Below are 27,545 nucleotides of genomic sequence, written 5' to 3' on the forward strand. Positions count from 1 at the left end.
AAGTGGTGTCAATAAGTGTGTGTGTCAGTACATGTTTGTGTATATATGCGGCTATGGGGGCAGTGTGTGTGTGTTTGCGGCTATAAGAGCAGTGTGTGCGATTATGGGGGCAGTGTGTGTGCGGCTATGGGGGCAGTGTGTGTGTGCGGATATAAGAGCAGTGTGTGTGTGAGGCTATGGGGACAGTGTGTGTGTGTGTGTGTGCGCGCGGCTATGGGGGCAGTGTGTGTGTGTGTGTGCGGCTATGGGGGCCACGTGTGTGTGTTTGCGGCTATAAGAGTAGTGTGTGCTGCTATGGGGGCAGTGTGTGTGTGTACGGCTGTAAGAGCAGTGTGTGTGTGACGCTATGGGGGCAGTGTGTGTGCGTGTGGGGCTATGAGGGCAGTGTGTGTGCGTGTGGGGCATGAGGGCAGTATGTGAGTGTGGGGCTATGGGGGCAGTGTGTGTGAGTGCGGCTATGGGGGCAGTGTGTGTGTGTGGATATGGGGGCAGTGTGTGTGTGTGGCTATGAGGGTAGTGTGTGTGTGCGTGTGGGGCTATGAGGGCAGTGTGTGTGTGTGTGTGGATATGGGGCAGTGTGTGTGCGGCTATGAGGGCAGTTGTGTGTGTGCGGATATGGGGGCTGTGTGTGTGTGCGCGGGGCTATAAGAGCAGTGTGTGTGCAGCTATGAGGGCTGTGTGTGTGTACGGCTATGAGAGCAGTGTGTGTGTGCGGATATGGGGCAGTGTGTACGTGTGTGGCTATGAGGGCAGTGTGTGTTTGTGTGCGCGGCTATGAGGGCAGTGTGTGTGTGTGGATATGGGACAGTGTGTGTGCGTGTGGGGCTATGAGGGCAGTGTGTGTGTGGCTATGAGGGCAGTGTGTGTGTGGCTATGAGGGCAGTGTGTGTGTGGCTATGAGGGCAGTGTGTGTGTGGCTATGAGGGCAGTGTGTGTGTGGCTATGAGGGCAGTGTGTGTGCGGATATGGGGCAGTGTGCGTGCGGCTATGAGGGCAGTGTGTGTGTGTGGGGGCGCGGATATGGGGCAGTGTGTGTGCGTGTGGGGCTATGAGGGCAGTGTGTGTGTGTGCGGATATGGGGCAGTCTGTGTGTGTGCGGATATGGGGCAGTGTGTGTGCGTGCGGGGCTATGAGGGCAGTGTGTGTGGCTATGGGGGCAGTGTGTGTGTGTGTGCGGCTGTAAGAGCAGTGTGTGTGTGTGCGGATATGGGGCAGTGTGTGAATGTGTGTGGCTATGAGGGCAGTGTGTGTGTGTGTGCGCGGATATGGGGCAGTGTGTGTGCGTGTGTGTGGCTATGAGGGCAGTGTGTGTGTGTGTGTGTGCGGATATGGGGCAGTGTGGGGCTATGAGGGCTGTGTGTGCGTGGCTATGACTGCAGTGTGTGTGTGTGTGTGGATATGGGGCAATGTGTGTGCGTGTGGGGCTATGAGGGCAGTGTGTGTGCGTGTGGGGCTATGAGGGCAGTGTGTGTGTGCGGATATGGGGCAGTGTGTGTGTGTGCGGATATGGGGCAGTGTGTGTGCGTGTGGGGCTATGAGGGCAGTGTGTGTGTGTGGCTATGAGAGCAGTGTGTGTGTGCGGATATGGGGCAGTGTGTGCGTGTGTGTGTGTGGCTATGAGGGCAGTGTGTGTGTGTGGATATGGGGCAGTGTGTGTGCGTGTGGGGCTATGAGGGCAGTGTGTGTGTGTGCGGATATGGGGCAGTGTGTGTGCGTGTGGGGCTATGAGGGCAGTGTGTGTGTGTGGATATGGGGCAGTGTGTGTGCGTGTGGGGCTATGAGGGCAGTGTGTGTGTGTGCGGATATGGGGCAGTGTGTGTGTGTGTGCGGATATGGGGCAGTGTGTGTGCGTGTGGGGCTATGAGGGCAGTGTGTGTGTGTGTGCGGATATGGGGCAGTGTGTGTGCGTGTGGGGCTATGAGGGCAGTGTGTGTGTGTGCGGATATGGGGCAGTGTGTGTGTGGATATGGGGCAGTGTGTGCGCGTGTGGGGCTATGAGGGCAGTGTGTGTGTGTGGCTATGACTGCAGTGTGTGTGTGTGGATATGGGGCAGTGTGTGTGCGTGTGGGGCTATGAGGGCAGTGTGTGTGTGTGTGTGGCTATAAGGGCAGTGTGTGTCTGTGCGGATATGGGGCAGTGTGTGTGTGTGCGCGCGGCTATGAGGGCAGTGTGTGTGTGTGCGTGCGGCTATGAGGGCAGTGTGTATGTGTGTGTGTGCGCGGATATGGGGCAGTGTGTTTGTGTGTGTGTGCGCGGATATGGGGCAGTGTGTGTGTGCGGATATGGGGCAGTGTGTGTGCGTGTGTGGCTATGAGGGCAGTGTGTGTGTATGCGCGGATATGGGGCAGTGTGTGTGTGTGCAGCTATGAGGGCAGTGTGTGTGTGTGTGTGTGTGTGTGTGTGTGGGGCTATGGGGCCGTGCGTGTGTAAAATTGCATGCTGTTGAGGGAGTAGGACCCCAAACTGATATCTTGCTTAGGGCCCCATGAGGTCTAAATCTGCCTCTGCTCTCACATGCCCTCAGGCCTTCCTGCGCTCCCCTTATAATGTGGTAAAAAATGTGTTAAACAATAGCAATCCACGTTAAATAGGGCAGCAATGGAACAATGGTGATAATCACAGATAACACTAATAATATACAGCAACCAGAAAAGATATTCCCAAGCGCTCCTAATGGGAATATCATCAGTCACTGAAAAAGTAATATTCAAGTGTCCAACAATGTAATCAAAGTCCTGTATCCAATCGCAATATTTGTGCTTCTAGATAGTCACTAATAGGAATCGGTAACCATACCGTTCCCCCACAAATGTCGATATAGTAAAAACTGTGTAGAAAATATAAGAACTTATTTAAAAGACTTAAAATTGAAACACGTAGTTCACCACAGCTTTAAACGTAAAATCGTCACTCCAAATTCTTTCAATTATATTCATTCATCCAATGTGAATCCTCATATATGCAGACTCCTGAAAATGTGCATGCACAACAAAAAGAGGGCTTACTGCAGATGTTACAGCATTGTATACCATCATAAATCACAAATTCGGTATTAGAGCAGTGGAAGATGCCATAAGGAAAAATTCTAGTATAATTAATGAGGATAAAATTGATTTTAATTTAATTTCATTCTTAACAATAACTATTTTTGGTTTAATGGACAGTATTATATACAAGGAAAGGGCACCGCCATGGGAAGTCGGGTCGCACCGGCTTACGCTAATTTGTTCATGGCATGGTGGGAGCTTATGATATCTGGGATAATAATCCATGTATAGATAATATTATTGTTTGGATTAGTTTTATAGACATATTTTTTATCTGGAAAGGTGATGAGGTGGAATTTTGTGAGAAACTCAATAACACTACTTACATTTTATATAGTCTATCCACAGTCTGCCGGCACTCTAGTCAAAGTAGCAGCATGCTTCAGTGCCTTCCATCAGGGGTGTATCTAGGGATCCAAGCGCCCCTGGCAATGTAATGTACTGGCGCCCCCCTACCCCTCTTATGCAGTGCCCCCAGTAGTAATCCCCCTATGCTGCATTGCCTCCAGTAGTAGCCTCCCCTATACAGCACACGCAGTAGTAATCCCCCCTATGCTGCATTGCCCCAAGTAGTAGTCCTCCCTATACAGTGCCAACAGTAGTAGACCCCAGTAGTAGGTCCCTATACAGTGCCCCCAGTAATAGTACCTAGTAGTAGTCCCCTCTATACAATGCCTCCAGTAGAAGCCCCCCCTAAACAGTGCCCCCAGTTGTAGACCCCCTATACAGTGCTCCCAGTAGTGGCCACCCCAATACAGTAGCGGGCACCCCCCATAAAGTGCCACCTATCCTATTCATGACGTATGACGTCTCTCCCGTCACATGTTGCGGGGGGAGCCGGAACATGTGAGCTCCAGCCGGCTCCCTCCGCGGACGACGCAGCAGCTAATGAGAGTCTGTCTGACTCTCATTAAGCTGGCTGCTATTACAAAAACACAGCCACCGCTGGCGGCTGTCTGTTTGTAAACTGTGTAGGGCAGACTGCTTTCACTGCGGTCTGCCTACACTTGTGGGGCCGAGGGACTTGTTCACCCCTTGGCTACTGGTGGCACTGACGGGCGGCGCCCCCCCTTTGGTCGGTGCCCCTGGCGAGTGCCATCCTGGCCAATGGGTAGATACGCCCCTGCCTTCCATCATATGATACACACTTCCAGAAGAAGAAGGTCGGCACTCAGAGACTATTATAAATGCAACAAAATGATATTCCAAATGAGTCAACGTTTCGGGGACATACACGACATGTATACACATACATACACTACCCTGGTTCTACACCTACTGACAGAACACACATATACTACCCATACTCAACCTCCAACACTGAACATAAATCAGGGATAGCCAACCTATGGCACTCCAACTGTTATGGAACTACACATTGCAGCATGCCCTGTCACAATTTTAGCATGTGATAGGCTGGGCATGCTGGTATTTGCAATTTCACAGCAGGTTACACTGACATTACACACACAGCAAAACGCATACAGGATATGGGCTTGGGATAGGATAGGAACACAATTCATATATGCACATGGGGGGTATATATGAACTGTGCCCCTCTCTTATTCATGATTCATATCATGTATGCTCTGTATTCTCCCATCTTGTGTCTACTCTTTCTGCCCATAGCAGTCTCATATATAGTGTATCTCCCCCCTTAGTGTTTCCACCAGGCAATCTCCACCTACTTTTGTAATCTTCGGCAGTTATATTACCCATACACTGCATCCTCTGCAGCTCCAATGCAGTCTTCTGGTGACAGCTCCCAGCCACACAGCAGGAAGGCTGCTCAGATCCTGTCCTGTGCAGAGCAGAGTGAGAGGTGGAAGGACGTGGTCTCCTCCCCTTCCTGTGCCAGTGATTGACAGCTCAGAACGGTGCTGCTGATTGGTCAGAGCGCGTCCTGACTCCTGAGGTACCCAGCATCGCCAGTGTCAATTGTGCAGTAAAATACGCGATGTAGAATATAAACGCGACCTCTGAGGGCTTTCCAGCAAGAAGATGATCTCCATCTTGGTGCCTGCACAATGCGCACTGTCTGGCGCTCCTCTCAAGTGTTTGGGATGGGCGAGCTCCCCCCTTGCTCCCCTGTTCCGATGCCTCTGATATAGATATATATATATATATATATATAACATTGATTACCTTGTTACAATGGCACCTGTCAAGGGGTGGGATATATTAGGCAGCAAGTATTCATGAAGTTGATGTGTTGGAAGCAAGGAATATAAGCAAGCGTAACAATCTGAGTGACTTTGACCAGGTCTAAATTGTGATGGCTATATGATTGGCTAAGAGCATCTCCAAATGGCAGGTGTTGTGAGGTGTTGCCAGTATGCAGTGATTAGCACCTACCAAAAGTGGTCCATGGGTGCCCAAGACTGTACGATGCGCATGGGGAGCTAAGGCTAGCACCTTTGGTCCTATCCCACAGAAAAGCTACTGTAGCATAAATTGCTGAAAAAGTTAATGCTGGCTATGACAGAAAGGTGTCAGAAAACACAGTGCTTTGCAGCTTGCTCAGTATGGGGCCATGTAGCCACAGACCAGTCAGAGTGCCCATGCGGACCCCTGATCACCGCTGAAAGTGTCTACAATGGGCACGTGAACTTCACATCTGGACCATGGAGCAATGCAGTGACGTCCCTCCCCACGGTGACACCAGTGCGGGGGGGGATGCCAATGCTCGTGGGGGTGTGGTCTCGGGAAGGGGCATGGCCTCAGGAAGGGGCGTGGCTTCCTGGCCTGTGGTTATCACTGGGGTGCCGGAGGTGCGGGCAGTGTCGGCTCCCTCACTGTGACAGGAGCTGAGTGCTGCACTTAATGCTACAGTGCAGCACCTGGCTTTTGTCACTGAGGGGGAGCCTGCACCTTGGTGTCACCCCTCGGAGGGTGACACCCGGGTGTGGCTCGCACCCCCCTTGTGACGCCACTGGAGCAATGGAAGAACAGGGCTTGGTCTGGTGAAACTATTTTTTGACAGAAGAGATTTCATTGTGGGCAACAGCTAGTGTAGTATGTGTGTCTATATTTGTGTATATACAGTAAAGTTTTAGGCAGGTGTGGAAAATATGCTGCAAAGTAAGAATGTTTATATTTATGAATCAACAAAATGCAAAGTGAATGAACAGAATATTAATCTAAATCGGATCAATATTTGGTGTGACCACTGTTTGCCTTCAAAACTGCATCAATTTTTCTAGGTACACTTGCACACAGCTTCTGCAGTAAATAGTGTGAGGGTTGCAGACTTTTGTGACAGCTGAATCTTTTTACTAAGCACCTTTTGAATTGTGTGTTTTTTTTTTGTTTGCTTACATACACAGCCCTCTTAATGGAATCATTTGTGCCCTATGGTATATAGAATACTATGGTTTTATAAAGGAGTATTGTTCTCAGAAGACCTGCAGACATAGAAAGCGCACTACCTGTGTAACATTTACTCAATCCCACAATTACAATGACCATGTTGCGTGCAGTCTCAGCCAGGTGTGCTCAACCTGTTCTCTTGGCAGCATATTCCAAGTTGTGTTCGTCTGTACAAATGTAAAGTTCGATCTCAATTAGACCGTTTAGCTGATCCAATGCACAATTATCTTTGTTTACAGTGGTGGTTGGAATATGTGTAAATATAGTGATTTGAGGGCTGTTGGTACTTTCATTTGATCAAGTCTGTGTCACCTGCTACCATATGTTATGAAAATAAATTATTATTATGCTGCAAATACTTGCTCTGTGCAGAAACATTATCCTATGAAGAAGACTTCTTAGGGCCTAGATTACTTCCTAGAGTCCCATGCAGGCAAATAATTTACTATGCAAACCAAATGTAATTGTTGTTATTCACCTGAAAATATAAGCTACATTTTGAATAAATGGGCATACATAAATATTAATTCCAGTATTGTTTTTGGACAGAGAGCCTTCACCCTCAGGAGAAGACGTGGGCGTAAACGCCGGAGAATAAACAGCAGCGTCACCACAGAGACCATCTCTGAAACCACCGAGGTTCTCAATGAGCCATTTGAGGATTCTGACCGAGACAACCATGAGCCACAGCAAAAGGACTTGGACCAAAATTCTGTTGCCAGAAGATCCAACCAACAGCAACTCGCTCCTAACACGGTGGCATCAGATGCACGAAGTAGAAGGGAAGAAGAGCCATGTGCAAGTATGTGACTAAAAGCCATCATTGTAGGGGTTATGTAGTCTTCATTTTATAATGTACAAATCATAGGGAATCCAAGCTGCAGAATATTATGGTATTAGAAGTAACAAAGAATTTCTATGTGAATTCCCAGCTGTAGAAAATTAGGGTATTAGAAGTCACCAAGCAGATCTGTGTGAATGCCCAGCTGTAGAATATTACAGTATTAGAAGTCACCTAGGAGTTCTGTGTGAATGCCCAGCTGTAGAATATTAGTGTATTAGAAGTCACCAAGGAAATCTGTGTGAATGCCCAGCTGTAGCATATTTAGGTACTAGAAGTCACCAAGGAGTTCTGTGTGAATGCCCAGCTGTAGAATATTAGGGTATTAGAAGTCACCTAGGAGATTTGTGTGAATACCCAGCTATAGAATTTTACGGTATTAGAAGTCACCTCGGAGTTGTGTGAATGCCCAGCTTTACAATATTAGGTTATTAGAAGTCACCTAGGAGATCTGTGTGAATGCCCAGCTGTAGAATATTAGGTTATTAGAAGTCACCAAGGAGATCTGTGTGAATGCCCAGCTGTAGAATATCTAGGTACTAGAAGTCACCTAGGAGTTCTGTGTGAATGCCCAGCTGTAGAATATTTAGGTAGTAGAAGTCACCTAGGAGATCTGTGTGAATTCCCAGTTGTAGAATATCTAGGTACTAGACGTCACCTAGGAGTTCTGTGTGAATGCCCAGCTTTAGAATATTAGGCTATTAGAAGTCACCTAGGAGTTCTGTGTGAATGCCCAGCTGTAGAATATTTAGGTACTAGAAGTCACCAAGGAGATCTGTGTGAATTCCCAGTTGTAGAATATTAGTATTAGGGTATTAGAAGTCACCTAGGAGATTTGTGTGAATACCCAGCTATAGAATTTTACGGTATTAGAAGTCACCTAGGAGTTGTGTGAATGCCCAGCTTTACAATATTAGGTTATTAGAAGTCACCTAGGAGATCTGTGTGAATGCCCAGCTGTAGAATATTAGGCTATTAGAAGTCACCTAGGAGATGTGTGAATGCCCAGCTGTAGAATATTGCGGTATTATAAGTCACCTACGAGTTGTGTGTGAATGCCCAGCTTTACAATATTAGGTCATTAGAAGTCACCTAGGAGATGTGTGAATGCCCAGCTGTAGAATATTACGGTATTAGAAGTCACCTACGAGTTCTGTGTGAATGCCCAGCTGTAGAATATTAGGTATTAGAAGTCACCTAGGAGATCTGTGTGAATTCCCAGCTGTAAAATATTACGGTATTTTGAAGTCACCTAGGAGATTTGTGTGAATGCCCAGCTGTAGAATATTGCGGTATTATAAGTCACCTACGAGTTGTGTGTGAATGCCCAGCTTTACAATATTAGGTTATTAGAAGTCACCTAGGAGATGTGTGAATGCCCAGCTGTAGAATATTACGGTATTAGAAGTCACCTACGAGTTCTGTGTGAATGCCCAGCTGTAGAATATTAGGTATTAGAAGTCACCTAGGAGATCTGTGTGAATTCCCAGCTGTAAAATATTACGGTATTTTGAAGTCACCTAGGAGATTTGTGTGAATGCCCAGCTGTAGAATATTGCGGTATTATAAGTCACCTACGAGTTGTGTGTGAATGCCCAGCTTTACAATATTAGGTTATTAGAAGTCACCTAGGAGATGTGTGAATGCCCAGCTGTAGAATATTACGGTATTAGAAGTCACCTACGAGTTCTGTGTGAATGCCCAGCTGTAGAATATTAGGTATTAGAAGTCACCTAGGAGATCTGTGTGAATTCCCAGCTGTAAAATATTACGGTATTTTGAAGTCACCTAGGAGATTTGTGTGAATGCCCAGCTGTAGAATATTGCGGTATTATAAGTCACCTACGAGTTGTGTGTGAATGCCCAGCTTTACAATATTAGGTTATTAGAAGTCACCTAGGAGTTCTGTGTGAATGCCCAGCTGTAAACAGGGATGAATCCTAATTTTTACCTATTACTACATTATTTCCTATAAAGCATGTATACATAATTCTCTACATCTAGCGTATTCTGGCACTACTGTCAGTCCTCTATCCATCCATCTTGGAATGCTTTGTCATTTCATTTGTGTCAAGTAAGTTGTAACATCATGAAACAATATTAAGATATCTTTTATCTTATATTCATGTCACTTGTAAATTAACAATATGTATTAAATATGTGGATATTGGTAAAAATTTACGTGCCACATATAAATCTGAAGACAAGAGAGAACATGTAATTTAATAGAAAATGCCATACATATATAACATTTATTATTGCATTTAGTATGTGTTCAGTCCTATTGCTTTTAGTTTGGTTTGCACCGAAATTAAGGAGCATATTTACTAAGCAGCGGATGTACAAAAACCCTCAAGTTTTACAAATTGTGCCTGCCATATTTAAAAGGCCAATTATATTAAATACAAAATTAGGCTTTTTTTTGCATTAAGTATTATTGCCCTTTTAAATCTGGCAGGAAAAATCTGAAAAAAATTAAGGGTTTTGTAAATCCACTGTTTAGTAAATATGCCCCTAATACAGTTTTATTTCTCTCAAGGAAATTAGCAAGTTTTATATATAACATGAGTTTCCAATTTTCCAATCTGTTGTTGTTGTTGTTTTTTATTCCACACACATCTAATTTTTGTTTACACAGATCATGAAGGTGAAGTATCTCCAGGGACGGTAGCACATGAAGCCCAAGAACAGACTCCAGAACGGCCTCCAAGAAAACAGGGGTGGCCTAAAGGATTGAAGAGGGGCCCTTCAAAGAGAAGGCGTAGTGTGGATAGAAAGTCTGGCTTTAAACTCAACCTGTATACGCCTCCGGAAACACCCATGGAGCCAGACTATCTTGTACAAACTGAGGAAGCTAAGGAGGAACTTGAAGAGGAAAATGAGCCGCCACATGAAGACGCGGTCCACACTAGTGAAGAAATGGAAGCTTATGATGAAGTAGCTGGAACATCATTAATAGAGCTGCCAAGCCCAGGTAGCGCCAATGTGGAAAAGACAAGCGAGGAAGAAAGGAAAGATGATGAAGAAGTAAGAGTGGAAGAAGCTGAAAAAGGTAAAATAGAGGATAATAAAGAAGAAGCAGAGGAAAGGGAGGGAAATTACAGCATCAAGGAGGAAGAAGATGATGTGAAAGAAGATATAGAGGGGTCAGACAAAGTGGAAGAGGAAATCAAAGATTCAAGCATTCGGCAGACCAATGAGCTTGCAGTTGTGGAAGAGGAAGAGGAGGAAGATGAAGGGGAACAATCTCATAATGAGGACCATGATGCAGACGATGAAGATGAGAGCCACCTTGATAGATCAGAGAAGGAAGTAGCAGAACAATCTTTCCAAGAGGCCTTAGGGGAACAGGACAGTTTTTCAGAGCTAGGTATTGAAAATAATCCTGCACCTCAGTCTGATGTTTCCAGGAGCATTTGTGAGGAAGTAACGGAAGTAGAACAACCTGAAGAGGCACATAAGGAGAACAAACTGATAGCTGAAGCAGAGGAGCAAGCCATTATTCCATGTGGAACACATGCAGAGGAGTTTGTGCCAGAGTTGCCTGGTGATGCTGGCGATGGATTAGATATCGACTCAGAAACTGCACAAGCTGTTCAGTCTCTGACCCGTGAAAGTGAAGAGCAAGAGGAGGTGTATAGAGACTGTTCAGAGACCCAGGAAGGATGTCATAGCCTGCAAAGTTATGCCCAGAGCCCAACAGCAGGTGCTGTAGAAGACTGCCAGCAATCTGATCACAGCAGTCCAGTGTCCTCTGTTCATTCACATCCTGGTCACTCTGTTAGGTCAGCAAGCAGCCCCAGCGCACCGTCTCTGGAGAGCAATTATGCTCAGATTAGCCCTGACCAGACCGCCATGTCTGTCCCATCCTTGCAGAATCTTGAAACTAGTCCCATGATGGATGTACCATCTGTGTCTGATCACTCACAGCAAGTTGTGGATAGTGGGTTTAGTGACTTGGGAAGTATTGAGAGTACCACAGAAAACTATGATAATCCAAGCAGTTATGACTCTGGCATGGGAGGGGGAACGCTGCCCTCTCAAAACAGCTGTTCATATAGCAGTGGAATGACGTCTGCCAACTTGACACAGAGCAGTTGTGCTGTAACACAACAAATGTCCGCTATGAACAATAGTTGCAGCATGATTGGGTCACCCCCACCTCAGCCACCTTGCAATGTCAAGTCACCACAAGCTTGTGCAGTGGAGAGACCCCCAAGTAGTGGACAACAGCAGCAGCAGCAGCTTGCTCCTTGTGGCATGGCAGGCACAGGTTTCACCTTGCCAGATATCCCTGAAGCTTCAGGGGGAGGCCTTGGAGGGCTTTATGATAGGATAGGACAAGGGGACTTTGGATCTGGGCACTATCCACAGCCTTCGGCCACCTTCAGCCTTGCCAAACTCCAACAACTGACAAACACCTTAATGGATCACTCCCTGCCTTACAGCCACACACAGGCCGTGACATCCTATGCAAATGGTGCCTCTCTTTCTTCTTCTCTGAGCAACATGGTGCAGCTCACCCAATCATCACATTCTATCCCCTCTCAATCCCAAACCACAATGACTCCTCCTCCAAATCTCACACCGCCCCCCATGAACCTACCACCACCTCTGCTTCAACGTAACATGTCCAGTGGTCAAATGGGACTCTCCCACAGCCAGAGGCTGCAGACACAGATGGCAGGCAAAAGTCACATGTCCATGCGGACCAAAGTGTCTGCATTGCCTCCAGGAGCTACATCTGGACCCCACCCATCACAGCTATATGGTCATGCCCCTCCTCCCCAGACTGTGACAATGCAACCTCCTTCTCGTTCCCTCACCATGCAGCGTGGAATGAATATGAGTGTCAATCTAATGCCAGCGCCTGCTTACAACGTAAACCCAGTAAACACACTTAATGCCATGAGTGGATACCGTATGTCTCAGTCCATGATGAACAGCGGTTACCACAGCAATCATGGATATATGAACCAGAGCCCTCAGTACCCCATGCAAATGAGCATGATGGGTAGCCAGCCTTATGCGCAGCAGTCAATGCAGGCCAGCCCTCACAGCAACATGATGTACTCCAGCCCTGGGCATCACGGCTACATGAACACACCAATGCCCAAACAGTCACTCAATGGGTCATACATGCGACGGTGAGTTGCCCTTGCAGATACCAGCATCCCTACCCTTCTTCCCTAACTCTGCAGCAGCTGCAATATGGAATCTGCACTATGGAACCTGACGCAGACCGACAGCCGTCATTGAAGGACACAGACTCAACCCCCTTATCCTTAGTTCCCCTTGCTCCTCCTTACACCCAGCCTTGCATTCCTGATAATATATTAATCCCCTTTAATTTATTTCTGATGTGACTATGTTCCACTAACACCAGGTTACTTTATGCTCTCAGATAAAGTATAAAGTGGACTGGCCACCATCAGTTTAGGAAAAGAAAATGATCAATAGCACATACATTACATGATCACCCATTGTTTCTGCAATGCTCACTTTTCTCAGTGTGACCATTTTATTGGTCTCCCTCTTCTTGTTTTCATGCAGCTCCTCCTTAATGTCAGTGGCATTAATTCCTTATTTTTGGATTCAGCTGAATAGATAATCATTTACAAAATATTCTTCTTAACTAAATCATGAAAGCATTAATTTGCATATCAAAATTAAGCAAAGTGAGCGGAACTGATACAATTGTATTTGTACCGTAGATTCAGTAGGTGGCATCTCAGCTGTGTGTGCTAAGATTGCAGAAAGATAAGGAATTGATCAGCTGACACCTTTAGCATCAGCCCAACTCAAATGCCATAAGAAATCTGTCTGAATGTGGAAGTGCATCATAGATTTGGCACATCCCTACATTACATAGAGATGAGAGAGAGAAGACTGATTTAGCAGCATTTGCTTAATAAAGGTGACCCTCCACTGTAGCTTTGGGGAGAAGGGGGTCATTTTTGTTTCTGACTTTTAATACACAACTGCGCACAATTTTTAAGCATTTTGAAAATACCAGTGTAGCTGGGAGAGGACCGAAAGCTGAAGAGAATGAACACTTTCTTAGATAAATGCCACCGGTCTCTGTCTAGGTCTATCAAGCACTGATAGTTCTATGTTCCTCTTACCCACTTTGCTGCACTTTTTCCCTGCACAGGATATTTCCTGTTTAGTACCAGTATTGTTTTACTCTGCTTTGTCACACACTCAACTTCTGCCCACGAACACCATAAGCAAATTTAAAGCCAGCACTTAGTTAATGCAAAATAATAATTATACTGAAGTTCCCTTTTGTGCACCATATCTACAGTATTCTTCTTCCATCTAACCACTCCTCCTCCATATTATTTGCTTTCCTTTCCCTTTTGACAGAAGTTTGCGGTTTACTCTTTCGCTGCCCGGTAGTGTGCTGTTGCATGTTCAGGCACTGAGATGTTTAAACCAATCACAACTTAGTACACACGAGGTTCAGTAGATCTTGTGATCGGCCCAGCACTGGGAAAATGTGGCATTTCCCCCCCAAATCTCCCTCTCCTGTCTTGAGTCTGTGTTTGTTTTCATTTGTTTGCTGGAAGTAAGCCTTACTAAGCATGCTGCTTCTCTGTGTGGTGCGTGAGCTTTTCTACGTAGTAATGTTATAAGTCCTGTGCTAAACTGTAAAGCCATTTGTTATTATTTCCTTTTCTGATATTGGTAAGCCTTGTTTGAAGGTTAAAGAAAAAAATGAAAATAAATATATTTTTGTTAATTATGAAACTGTACAAAATATTAAAATGTGTTATTCCCATTGCCCTTCTGGCCAGCCAGGGGGCTCTCAACTGAGTGTATATTTTCACACCCTAGCTATAATTGTGACTCTTCTTTCAGTCTCTGTGGGACATAAAAATATTTAACTTAAAGAAAGCAAACCTAAAACTCATTTTACCGGATACCGGAAATGCAATTTATCTTCAGTAGTGTTTGCCAAGGAGTCGTAAAATGGACGTATAGTTAAACTCAATTAAAATTGGTGTTTAATTGCTATTTTATGAACATGCCTTTCAAGCCCTTTTGCAATACAAAGGTTCATTTCATCGGTAGATTTTTCTATCTTTCTAACGTATTGGAGTTATTTTTTAATAAAAAGTGCAAAAAAAAAAAAAAAAAAGTCAAAGAGCCGTAATATGGATATCTTTACCAGCCAACATGTCAGGATGCATGTAAATATCTATATATATTTGCCCAAGGAAAGAGCTGTCTGCATAGTATTCTGTCTTGGTCTAATTGGCCTTATTTTGTGTTTTGTAGAGTGATGGACAGAAGGTTCATATCTAGTAACAAATCAATGTTTCATTCCCTTTTTAGTGTGTCACTTCAGTAAATCAAAGCAGACAAAAATAAAGCTGTACATTGTAAATGGAAAATAAATTATGAGGAGCCATATGTAACATCTGTGCTTTCAGAATCTTCTTTATTTCCAGTTTAGTCACTGATTTGTGATTGATGCAATGATGACTACAGCAGAGACTGTATCATCTATTTACCACTCTTATTTCAAGTATATTGAAACAAAGCTGGTCCATCCTATAACCGTTATTCTTCTTTGTAAATATAGCACTGTACTGGCCATTATAACATGCCATGGAGTTCCAAAATAAGCACTTTTATTTCTGTATATAAAGACGAAGCAAGCTGCAATGAAGTTGGTAGAATACTCCTTAATGTACATGCTACGCTAGGAGTACAATCCATTAAATCCCCAATGTCCCTTTACCAATGATATATATTCAGTTTCTGTGCAATTTTTGAAATGACTTAAAATGTATTTGGACATTGTTTATATGACAGCACCCAGTTCTCTAGCTCTTGTTGGAGAATGAATTCTAAACACTACACTAATTAAACAAAAATAACATCAAGAGTACAAAGATCAAACCCATGTATAGGTGACTGGAGATGGTAAAATATACTGGGTCACATTTAGCATTTTTCCCATGATGCTGAATTGAAAAGCTCAGGACCAGATTAAGGGTCACATGGGCCAGGGGCTGAAAATGTTCAAGGGCCTATTATGAGGAGCTGTGACCAGTGCCATGTGGTGTGTGTATATGCCCTACACTATTAACCCGAATGTCTCCTCAAATCTATAACAGTTGCATAGTGAGGAATATATAAATACAATATTAATACATATGATATATGGGTGACTGGTGATCGCCATGCTGTCATGAGCATGGGCCTATTTTTATGTAGAGAGCCGGAGCTCTATCCACCCCATTGCCAGTCTGGCCCTGGAAAAGCTTTTCCACACCAACACTAAACATTTTTAAATAAATTGCTGTGATTAATAACTTGACCTAAAGGACTGTTTTTTTTAGAGGGATTGGGTAAGGAATACCAACAGTGGTATCCCTAAAGTCAGAATCCTGACACAACCATGTAAGTATACTAACACTAACCCTCTCCCTGCCTAACCCCTCCCCAACCCTAATACTTATCGTTGGGTCACTGGCGGTTGGGATTCTAAGTGCAAGCATCGTGACCGCTGGGATGCAAACTACATCCCATCTAGAGTTGTTAATAAAACAACTAGGTAGGAGTCAGATTGAAGGTGGCCACACACGCTGTAATTAGACCATTTTAGACCGAATTGGAGATTGATTGTGCACATTTTATTTGTTAAATTCTTGATGAACAACTTCTATTGAGCCATCGTATATAGAGCAGGGTGGATGGTAGATGGTGTCAGACAATAACTTCATCTGGCCATGTATGGGCACATTGTCCAGTTGTGCAGGTGTAGCTGTCACATCCGAATGTTCAGCATGAGCACCAAAGCACAAGGGTTTAGCTTTGCATATCCATGTAGGTGTGTGAATAAATGTGACAAACAACCAGCCTCCCAATGGTTAGGATAATTGTCCTGTTGGCCAGACTAACGCTGCACAAGCTTTATTGAATACCTTTCATCTGCTCACACATGTGTCACAGCGCTATATGGAGTTATTTCTGTTCAGAGGAATGCATTGTTATGCATGGCTGAAAAATATCAAGACCCATTCAACTAGAAGTTTGTGGCAACATTTTATTTTTCAGTATATTGCTAAATTGAGTGGTTATTTTTCCCATTGGTTCATTTCTATGACAAAATACTTATCTGGACCATTTTTTATTTTTTTTGCGGGGGACAGGGCAAAAATTAAAACCCAAATCAGCTGCAATGTGATGTTGCATTCTTGGCACTAGTTCTTCTTTAAGTAATAACTTTGCAAAAACATTTTAATAACTTACTGTATAAATACATTGTAAACATTTACTACCATGAGTAGCTTGACTCTACAAATAAGTACGCACACACTTGGAAGTGAGTTTTCCGTCCCTACATCTTTGAGTAGGCAGACTGTTCACCTTCCGTTTTCAGATAGGACATCTGTCAGACGTCTTTGTGGATCCTAAATATGGTGTCACTAGGAAAGTCATAAAGACTGGAGAGAATATAATAAGTCAGACATAAATGTATAATTTAATTTGTCTGGATGTTGGCAGTTCCCGGATGTGTTAGTAAGACTGTATGACATGGATTGCTTTGTGCATTTACTATAACCATTCTATAAGACTGTGTAAGTAAACGTACTCTCATTAAAAAATGACGTATAACTGCAGAAGCCAAATACATAGCAAGCTTAGTAAAGCAATATACAACAAACTGCTGATTTCTATAGTCTGAAAGAGCTGTATGCTGCCGTGAAAGAGAAGTTGAGCTTTGAACTTTTTTGCGTTAAAATATATCTTCAAGCAAAGCTAGGCCTGGATCTGTTGGTAGAAAGACACTAGCACAACGCAATGAGGTGACGGAACCAGCATGTTTGCACAGTTTAAGGTTTCTGGAGGAGGAAGCTCTGTATGAGATCTTCGTTTCCTCTAATGAAAAATCCCATTACAAATCCTGTCATATCATTGTCTAATTGGTGTCACTCGTTCTTGTCAAACTCATTTGCGGTGTTGCGTGCAGCACGCTTCTCCAAGGCTAGCTGAATGTCCAGCTCCCTCAGCTGCTTCAGGAAGCCGCGGTTGGGAAGAATACAGCGATGTTTTAGGACCTGCGCACTTGCATCGACAATTGTCATTTTCTCATAGATCATCAGGTACGCCAGGACAAGAGAGGCAGAGCGGCTGCGTCCCATGGCGCAGTGCACCAGCACTTTATCTGTGTAAAAAGAGAGGTTTGTTATACAGAATGTTGTTTTATGGATTGACTTGGCATTTATACAGATATAGGGGCCTATTCATCAACACTATATGGCCCGGTAACCATGCGGAAACGCCAGTTTCTGCATATTTTAGTTACCAGGCCATTCATGATCGGGGGTCCAGTAGGACCACCAGATATTCAGCAAACGCCGAAACTGAAAGTTCTCTGATCCCCGCTCCTTCCTACGGGAAGGAATAACGAGAATGCGAAGAGTGATCCGAGCAGATCCCTCCGCCGCCTCCTCACTACTTCCCCTGCGGGTGTGCGCATGAGTGACCACGGGTCACACATGCCTAGCCAAGACGACTGGGAGGATGTAAGTAACTCAGCTACTTCTGTAGCTACGATTCGAAGAGAGGGGGTTGCTGCTTTTCATAGCAGCTGTCCCCACACCGGAGCAATTATGAATTGCTCCAGTGTCAAGTTTCTCCCGCTGCGAGTTGGATACTTAAGTATCCCTCACATGGAGATTAATACTTAATCATCGGGGGCCATACAGCCATTTAACAAAGCTGGGAGAGAGATCAAATGAAAAAAAAAAATTACCAACCAATCTCCTATCACTTTATAAACACAAAATGTAAATTGGAAGCTGATTGGTTAGTACTTTATCTCCCCCACCTGCCATAGAACTACAATTGTCCATATGTTTTAAGGATAACTGCTAACGAAATGTAAATGACAACAATGACATCCCTAATTCTGTTTTTATATATTTTTCTTTGATTGTGTCCCTTTAAGGCAGGGGTGGGGAACCTTTTTTCTGCCGAGGGCCATTTTGATATATATAACATTATTCTTGGGCCTGGTGCAGACCACGCCCCCTCCATGTGACATCACACAGGGTGGGGCCACAATCACCGGTGATTACAGCAATGCCCAGAGCATCCTGAGGATGCTCCGGGGAGCTGTAAGGGCAGCGGTGTGACCGTCTGAAGTGTCCCAAGGGCACTCCAGGCAGCACTGCTGCATAGATTCTGGCACCCTGCTAGCCAGATGAGGCTAGAAGAAAAAAAAGCTCAGAGGGCCAAACCAAATGATTCCGCGAGCCTTATATGACCCCCGGACCTGAGGTTCCCCATCTCTGCTTTAAGGAAATACATAGCGTGTTACTTGTAGCAGGTGATCCTCATACCTACAGTGTGTGTGTTTCTGGCACTCACTGTTCTGTTTTCCATCATCAAACACTTTTCAAAGTAATACAAAAAATATCTGTGCCAGAAGTAGGTCATGAAGCAGAGAGACCGAACAAGCAAGTGCCAGAAAGGTGTGTGAATGTAATCTGACCGCTTCACATATACCCAAGGCTGGAATTAAGAACTGCTGATACTGACAGCGAGTCCAAAGGTGAAGACACCAGGGAAGTAAGTGTTAATCTGTACAAAATGAGACAAGTACTTTTTTTTTTTTTTCTGTTTTACCTGGGGAAAATTACATTAATATATCATCATGTTCTTTGCTGTAAAGAAAAAAAAACATGCACACAAAAAATTTTTTTTTTATTAAGACACAGAAACATGTCAGTTTAGCTGTGGAATTCTGTTTATAACACACGCATACCTTGGCGTGATGGAAGAGCTAGTATCTGGTGCAGACATGCAGGACTTTTTGTTTACATTTTTTTTGTGCAGAATATGAACGGGCGTATCTACCCCTTGGCCAGGATGGCACTCGCCAGGGGCGCCGACCAAAGGGGGGGCGCCGCCCGTCAGTGCCACCAGTAGCCAAGGGGTGGACAAGTCCCTCGGCCCCACAAGTGTAGGCAGACCGCAGTGAGAGTGGTCTGCCCTACACAGTTTACAAGCAGACAGCCGTCAGCGGCGGCTGTGTGTTTGTAATAGCAGCCAGCTAATAAGAGTCAGACAGACTCTCATTAGCTGCTGCGTCGTCCGCGGAGGGAGCCAGCTGGAGCTCACTCTTGAGCTCCATGTTCCGTCTCCCCCCGCAACATGTGACGGGAGATACGTCATACGTCATGACGTCTCTCCCATGCAGGAGAAGAGCGGGCCGGGACTCTGACAGCGGTGGTTGTGTCAGGAGCGGGGACCAGGTAAGTAGAATTTTTTTCTTCTGTGTGTGTGTGGATAAGCCTGGCACTACGGGGGGGGGGAATAGGGGGTGGCCGCTACTGGGGCACTTTATGGGGGGGGTGCCCGCTACTGGGAGCACTGTATAGGGGTGGCCACTACTGGGAGCACTGTATAGGGGGTCTACAACTGGGGGCACTGTTTAGGGGGGGCTACTACTGGGTACTATTACTGGAGGCACTGTATAGGGGGGACTACTGCTGGGTACTATTACTGGGGGCATTGTATAGAGGGGACTACTACTGGGGTCTACTACTGTTGGCACTGTATAGTGAGGACTACTACTTGGGGCAATGCAGCATAGGGGGGATTACTACTGCGTGCACTGTATAGGGGAGGCTACTACTGGGGGCAATGCAGCATAGGGGGATTACTACTGGGGGCACTGCATAAGGGGGGTAGGGGCGCTTGGATCCCTAGATACACCCCTGAATATGAACATGTGTTTTTTTAATCATTATTTTGTTTGGCCAAACTCCTCCATGCATCTTCTACAGCACAGGTTCTCAAACCTTGGTACTCGGGACCCCAAACAGTGCATGTTTTCCAGGTCTCCTCAAAGAATCACAAGTGAGATATTAGCTCCACCTGTCGATCTTTTATAATGTGTCAGTGAGTAATGAATACACCTGTGCTCCTGCTGGGTGACCTGCAAAACATGAACTGTGTGGGGTCCTGAGGACCGAGTTTGAGAACCTCTGTTCTACAGCATCAATGTTTATGGTGTAAGGATTAATGACCAAATGCAGGAGCTGGATTAACAATGGGGCGGATGGAGCTGCAGCTCCAGGCTCTCCCATCAAAATAGGCCGACAAGGTCTGCTGGGACAGGATTTTTTTTTTCCCAGTTACAGGCTACAGCAGCCTCCCAAGGCACCCACTCAACCGCAAAGTCCGGTGTTTAAATGCCGGGTATAATACTTTTGCTAACTGATGCAGGGGAAGGCGTTACACACCCCTGCACCCCACAGTTTCTCTCTGCCTTCAACGCACCATGACATCATGCCAGGGCCGGACTGCCCAGGCAGAGGGCTGATTAAATCCATCAGAGCTCCGCCCCCTGCTCTGTACGGTCATTGGTCACTGCCAGCAAATATCGGGTGCTGCCACTGTTTGGCACCACATAGTGAATATTAAGGTGGGAGCCTGAATGTACTGTCCGTGCCCGCCCTCATTGCATACACCAGCCATCGCAAGGAACAACAGGCAGAAGGAGCAGAGTTTGAGGAGCCAGAACGAGTAATTGAAACCAGCTTTAAGCAAGAGCAGAGGTCAGTACTAGTAACTGAGCAGCTGACAGTGTATGTACTGGGTCCAGTGCCAGCATGCGGGGGTTACTGGGCTGCACAGGGCTAATCTGCTGCTGCACGGGATAGGGGAGACTGAGGAATGAAAATTTGTACCTCCGCCATCTAGTGAGCTGATGCAGTGAGCACACACTATAGCGCTCCTCCCTCCTGCTGTCTGTACTTCTGAGTATAGTCCCACTATCAGTAGCTGCTCCCAATGCACAGGGGAGGGGGGAGGCATAGCATGCACAGACATCAGCAGGAATAGCCCCATTTCTACACAGTGAGACCTCTTCTCCCAGCCTATCACAAGGAGGGATGCAGTCACCATCTCAGCACCAGGTACCTACTACCTGGAGCCATCTTCCTGCAGTTTCAGACCCATTCATGTCCCTCATGCACTTTACTACCCCCTACCCTCCCTGACCATCTGCATGAGATAATGGGGAGCTGCACCCTCAGTTACTGATTGGCTGTGACCAGTGTCTGTTAGGCTGAGGTGTACTCACCACCTATCGTACATGTCACATGCAGCTAAAGATACAGACCTGTCAGTCTTCCCCAAGGTCTGTGTGCAGAGCCCCTGCACCACCTCCCTGACCGCTCCATACTCACCACTACCTCTCTGCACACTAACCCCTGAGCCCTCCATGCCCACCACTACTTTCTACACTAACACCCTTAACCCTTCATTCCCACCACTACCTCTCTGCACTGCTCCCGTCATACCCACTACTATCTCCCTGCATTAGCACCCTGAACCCTTCATGTCCATCACTATCTCTCTACACTGACCCTTCCATGTCTACCACTACCTTTCTGCACTACCATCCTGAATCCTGCATGCCAACCACTTCCTCTTTGCACTGATCCCGCCATGCCCACCACTACCTCTCTGCACTACCTCGTGCTGTGTGTGAGTCCAACCTGGCCGGGCCACCTTGTGAGCCCCCCTATTCTTATGTCACCCATGAACGTTCCATGAAGAAAATATATATACTTATTACTAAGTGTTTTTGGTATATTGTACAAAGGAAAATTTATTTTTTTGTTGTAAGCATGTTCTAATAGTGTTATTCACAGTTCTGCTGCACTTACACCTTAGCACAGAGGTTACCAAACTCTGTCATTACAGTCCAGGCTTTAAGAATATTCATGCTTGTGTCCAGATGGTTAAATCAAGGGCCCTGATCACCAGAGATTACAATCTAATATCATCTAAGTGAATACAACAGGCACAAGTGAATTTTTGAGAAGCCATTTTATATTACACTAGTGACCCGCGTCAGGTTTGCACGGGAGCAATTTAATCTTGCCTAATCCAGTTGCATCTCATAACAATCTACGCCATCTCACCACAGGCCCCTGCTTCTCACTCCTGCACCCTATATTTCACCACAGTCCCTTGCATCTCACCCACAGGCCCCTGCTTCTCACCACAAACACCAGCTTCTCACTCCTGCCCCCCCTGCATCTCACCAGTGTCACCACAATCCACTACTGCTGCCCTGCAGCTGGCTGGGGCCCGGCCACTGGGATCTGCTGGGAAGGGCAGGAGGATAATGAAGTAGAGATTTGTATTGCAGAAAATGCTTACAGTATCAGCATGTCCCCGGGGCTGGGGCACCTGTGCATATTTCCGCAGCCTCTATATGTACCGCTGCCCGGCTGCCGAACATGGCGATGAGATGTCCTTTTTGCACAATGTACCCTGTATTCCCTGGGCTTCCTGCTGGCCTTCCTCGCTGTGGTGCCCCTGTTCGAGAACAGTGCTGACTTCCATGGGAGATGCCTACTGTTCACTGAGGGCATGTGGCTGAGCGGGAACATCATGCTGGAGAGGGAGCACTTCACGGTAGAGGAGTGGTGGATGGAGTCCGTCGGCAGGTGCAGCGTAGGAACGGACATGGGAATCCAATGGTTTTGTTCTGATGGTAGAAGTCCGATGTTTGCCTCCTCTGGCTCCTTCCTGGCTACTGTCTACATCAGGGCATCTTCATGGGTTAATTGGAGGCTGTCTCTCACTCTATCTTCCTCAGACATGACTCTGCTCAGTCCATGACTCCCTCCCCTCTGCTAAGGAACAGGGCACATTGCTATCTCTGATTATCTCTCACTGTCTCAGAGAGCCATCAGAGTGCAGCCCTCGGCCCTGCAGCACAACAGTTTTTTTTCTGTGTCTTCTTTCCAAGCCTCAGTTTCAGATGCTCTTTTCTCTGAATTGCTTCACTAAAATTGTGACTGCTCTGCTCCCTTTTTCCACAGATTGACCAATGCTGTATAGAATAGTGAAACCCCCATCAAAATCCATCCAGTGGTTCAAGAGATTAGCCCAAATGAACAAACTGACCCCTAACTCGGGGACTTGATTTTATATATAAATAGAGAAGAGCTATATATTTTCTAGGACTGAATTGGAGTGACAATTGCAAAGAGTATAAACAATTTTATGTAATAAAAAATATCAAACACGTGCATGTAAGTTTGAAAACATCAGCATAACCAGCCTGGTATGGTTGCCGGCCTCTGTGGACCCGTCTGGCACAGCTCTCAGACAAACACTGCTCTCTGGCTCCACAGTATTTCTTGTAAACAATGAGCCGGCAGGGACTCCGGAATACCGCTGACCAGTCTGTGTGTCCCAAGACTCACTTCCACTTCTCCTCACGGCACCATCACCACATCATAGAGTCGCCATACAAGGCACACCAGACATGTTTCATCACTTGTGGACTTAGGGGCATATGTATCAATGCTTGATGTGAGATAACATTGTGAAATATATATCACCAACCAATCAGCTCCAAGCTATCATTTCTTAAACACAGCCTGCAAAATGTAAGTTAGAAGCTGATTGGTTGGTGATATATATCCCACAATTTTATCTCACATCAAGCTTTGATACATATGTCCCTTAATCAGCAAATCAGCAGATTGTAATGCCCGGGGTTTAGATTCTCCACAAAATCCTCACAAGTATATTTGGAAGGAAGAGAAAGTTCAGGTGCTGTAACACTGTACTCACCACAGATTCTTTCAGGATGCCGGTGGGTCCATCTCTAAGGAATGATCTGCTCTCTGAAGGGCCATGTAACCATCAGAGATCACCATGGTTGGCTATACTGGTGTGGCTGCTGGAGCCATGATCTATAGGGAGGGATTCTCTGTTGGCGTGTCCATACATACCTAAAGCTGGAAAGCCCGTCTCTGCAAATAATAGATGTTGAAAGTCCTTTGTTTCTTGTGGGGAAAATATGAAGTTTCCAACTAGTTAGTTTCATTATGACCTCAGTCCCTGTTGTGCCTGCGGAATATATTCAGCACAGATCTTCTTATTCTCCTGATCCACCCAAAACATGAGGTCTTTTCACGGATTCTCTGATTTACTTTATTCTTTTGCCGTTGAAGTTCTTTTAATTCAGCTTTTTTCTTTTATTTCATTTTTAGTTCTTCTGTTGTTCAAAGGCCTTTAAGGTGTCGTCATGAGGGATTGATGTGGTTTCCTCCTCCTGGTGTTGGGTTTCTGCAGCCGGGATGTTATCTCCATTACTGGCATTTTCCCTCAGATCACCACCAGATTCAACTATGGCACTTTGTGGCCCTCTCATTGTGAGTCCACTTTGCCAGGTATTCCATTTGCATCGGCCGGCAGCCTGTGTGAGGGTCCCAGCGGTATGCAACTGTCCCTCTAACCATGGTTATCTCTACTGATCCATTCCCAGTGACCACTATAAGATATTCTTCCTCATTAGCTTGTGCCGTCAGCTCTCTGAGCGCGTAGTATTGTTCCAGCTTTTGGCTTTCTCCCATACATTGTGTCATTGTTTCTTCTATGATGATCTCATCACATACCTCCACCTCATTATTCCCTGCTTGTTCCTCTGCTTCTGTTATAGAGTTCTCAATTATGTATTCAGACACCTCCACTTCATCATTAACCAGATCCACTTCATCATCTACATCCTGTTGTTCCTCCACACTCTGAGTAATAGATTCCTCTATGGTATCCTCAGAGGAATCCATTTCACCTTCTTAGTTTGATGTGATGTAAGATCAAATACCAAGTCCCAAGTAAGCTGCTAACTGATAGCTGCTAACTGTCCAGTGAGTCCACAGCAAGACAACGGTCTGTACAGTGGGCAGGGCTTTAGTACTGGTCTATGACAAACACCATTATGACATCATGACAGTCTGTGTCCCTCTCTGCATTTGTCTATTTTAATAAAGGTTATATTTTTGTAAACATTTTTATAGAAATAGTTTAAGTGGAGAAAGTTAAAGTATCATCCATTTTCAAACTGTAAAGTGGCAGTTAGGAGCTTATTGGTTGGTACTTTATCTCCGTCCACTTTATCTTTCTCCAAGGTTTAATAGATAGGCCCCTATCAACAATCCGCATTTCAAATGCGGTTGTTGTGTGATATTTTCGCCTAAATTTGCTTTGTGAATTTAGGATGTTTCACAGGACTGTATGAAGATTCTCAAGCAGGGACAGAGCTTGTAAGATAGCTCTGCTCCTGCAAATCTTCACTGCACTCTTCTCACTGTATATTTTGCAAAAATACAGTGAGAAGAGTGCAGTGAAGATGAACATGCGCCACTGCCAGCTAGTGCTAGCCCCCCCAAGTCGTATGACGTGTGCCACGTAGGGCCGCAGCGCCATGATGTGCACTGTCTTCCAGAATGCCAATGCCCACTGCTGGGCATGACGTCCTCGCACATGGCATTCTGATAGCAGCCACTGAGAGAAGGGGATGGACTCGGAGCATTCCCCCTCCCCAATGTGCAGCATGCGGAGCAGCAAGTATTTTATTTTCTTTGACTTTTTATTTGCTCCTATGGCCACGTCCCCAAAAAGGCCACTCCCTCTGAGCTCAGGGCACCAAAGGAAACTTTCGCCCTGAGCTCCACAATGTCTAGAACTGGCCCTGATCTGGTGAATGCTGAAAACCACACCAGCAGGCTAGGTCTGGAAAGGGTCAAAACATATGTCTGTGCCTCTGTCCAAATATTGTTCAGTTAAGAGGTTTTCCACCATCACATGAAACCTGTGAGTACTGATGGACGATGGTTGGACATCAATGTCTACAACATAAAAGTTCCATTCAAGTTACATGTTTATTTCACGTTGCTCATCCAATGCCAACATCTACATTACAACATGACAAGTTAATTCCGCTCACTTGTACAGAAGTTTGTCTTCCTAATCATATATTTTTTTTCTCAATTAACAATACCCAACACAGGAGTTGGCTAATATTCCATTCACCTGCTTGAAAAAAACACTCTGAAGATAGAGAAGCTGCATTGAATCGCATTTGACATAATACTATAAAGAGATCAGCCCCAACTTGACCAGTACTCACAATAATTGTGGAATTAAATGTTAAAAGGAAATCTAATAGGGTAATAAACAATAAGGTCACCCAGAGTAACACCCAGCAAGTTGTTTGTGAATTACCAGATGAAGTGTCTCCTCCAATTTAGCAAAGACCTTTGCAGAGATGATATCATCTGAGCTGAGGAAGATGTGGGGATACCACAACAAAATGCGTCGGATGTGTTTTAGTTACTTTTATCCAATCAGCCCCATTGTTTCAGTACCCGCAAGCAGAGGCGTAGGAACGAAGGACTATTATAGGGCCTGGAGTCCATTTTTCTCGCAATTGGTATCTCGTTTTACAACAGGTGTAACAGTGACTGTAGCTATACAAAGACTATAATCCTATGTTCTTTTTCGTCAGTGTCTAGGGCAGGGGTTCCCAACCAAGGTCCTCAAGGCACACTAACAGTCCAGGTTTTAAGGATAGCCATACTTGAACACAAGTGATTTAATTAGTACCTCAGTTATTTTGATTTCTCCATCTGTGCTCAACCATGGATATCACTAAAACCAGGACTGTTAGTGTGCCTTGAGGATGTGGTTGGGAATCACTGGTCTATGGGATTGGCCAACCCACGTTTCATTGTTTATTTTACTATAAAATGTATTTACTATAAAAATGTATTATTAAATAAATAATATTAACTTCCAATTAGTACAATGGCTGTTAGAAAGATAGTTAAATTCAATTGTTCATCTTAAAAAAAAATAAAAAAATTAAAAGTCATTAACCTAGTTTTTATTGACATTTCGTTGACAGCCTAATCTCATTTCATTGCAAATATTTTTAAATCTATAGTCACTGCCTCGCTGATTACTGCACAACAATGAAAATTTTTCTGATGTGAAAATAGTTACTTCTAATTGATTTCAGCATGTAAAGAATGAATATGACATATAAAACTCTCCGTTAGCTCTGAGTTCCGAGATATAGCCCATTTATGACTATGTAGGGGTATTCCTAGTGAAGTGGGCAGAATGGAGAGAATCTTACCAGCAATCTGCGTTCTGGCCAGAGGGGGCGGGGCCTAATGACCCAATTAAATGAATCAGTTATTTGTCCCCTCCCCTATTCAAATATGTGCGATTCACGGGATTACCCACACAAGATAACTGTGGTGCACTGAGTGACAAGCATAGTGAGTGATTCCACCAAGACATTTCAGCAATGGAACAAAGCTATAATGGTAGGTGATCACTACTGTTGGACAGTGACAAGAGATGGCCCAGAAGAGGAGTACAAGCGACAAGCAAAGAGAAAGTACCCCCATGAATAGGCCACTAAATTAGATAGTACTTTC

General features: G+C 45.1%; 2 protein-coding genes across 5 annotated transcripts in view; one reads left to right on the plus strand and one right to left on the minus strand.

Annotated features, from left to right (window-relative positions):
• The window catches only part of KAT6B (lysine acetyltransferase 6B), a 183,372-nt gene extending 168,971 nt beyond the window's left edge, over positions 1-14,401 (plus strand). For all 3 annotated transcript variants that reach the window (XM_088474988.1, XM_088474990.1, XM_088474989.1), the window contains exons 17-18: positions 6,966-7,218; positions 9,896-14,401. In XM_088474988.1, the coding sequence (XP_088331114.1) occupies positions 6,966-7,218; positions 9,896-12,408 (2,766 nt within the window). In that variant the 3' untranslated portion in view covers positions 12,409-14,401. The remainder of the gene's footprint in view (positions 1-6,965; positions 7,219-9,895) is intronic.
• Positions 14,402-14,695: 294 nt separating this feature from the next.
• Positions 14,696-27,545, minus strand: part of DUSP29 (dual specificity phosphatase 29) — a 67,368-nt gene continuing 54,518 nt past the window's right edge. For both annotated transcript variants that reach the window (XM_088474992.1, XM_088474991.1), the window contains exon 4: positions 14,696-17,440. In XM_088474992.1, the coding sequence (XP_088331118.1) occupies positions 17,205-17,440 (236 nt within the window). In that variant the 3' untranslated portion in view covers positions 14,696-17,204. The remainder of the gene's footprint in view (positions 17,441-27,545) is intronic.

The sequence above is a fragment of the Taudactylus pleione genome, unplaced genomic scaffold, assembly GCF_031769625.1.
Source record: "Taudactylus pleione unplaced genomic scaffold, aTauple2 ptg000157l, whole genome shotgun sequence".
Classification (NCBI taxonomy): domain Eukaryota; kingdom Metazoa; phylum Chordata; class Amphibia; order Anura; family Myobatrachidae; genus Taudactylus; species Taudactylus pleione.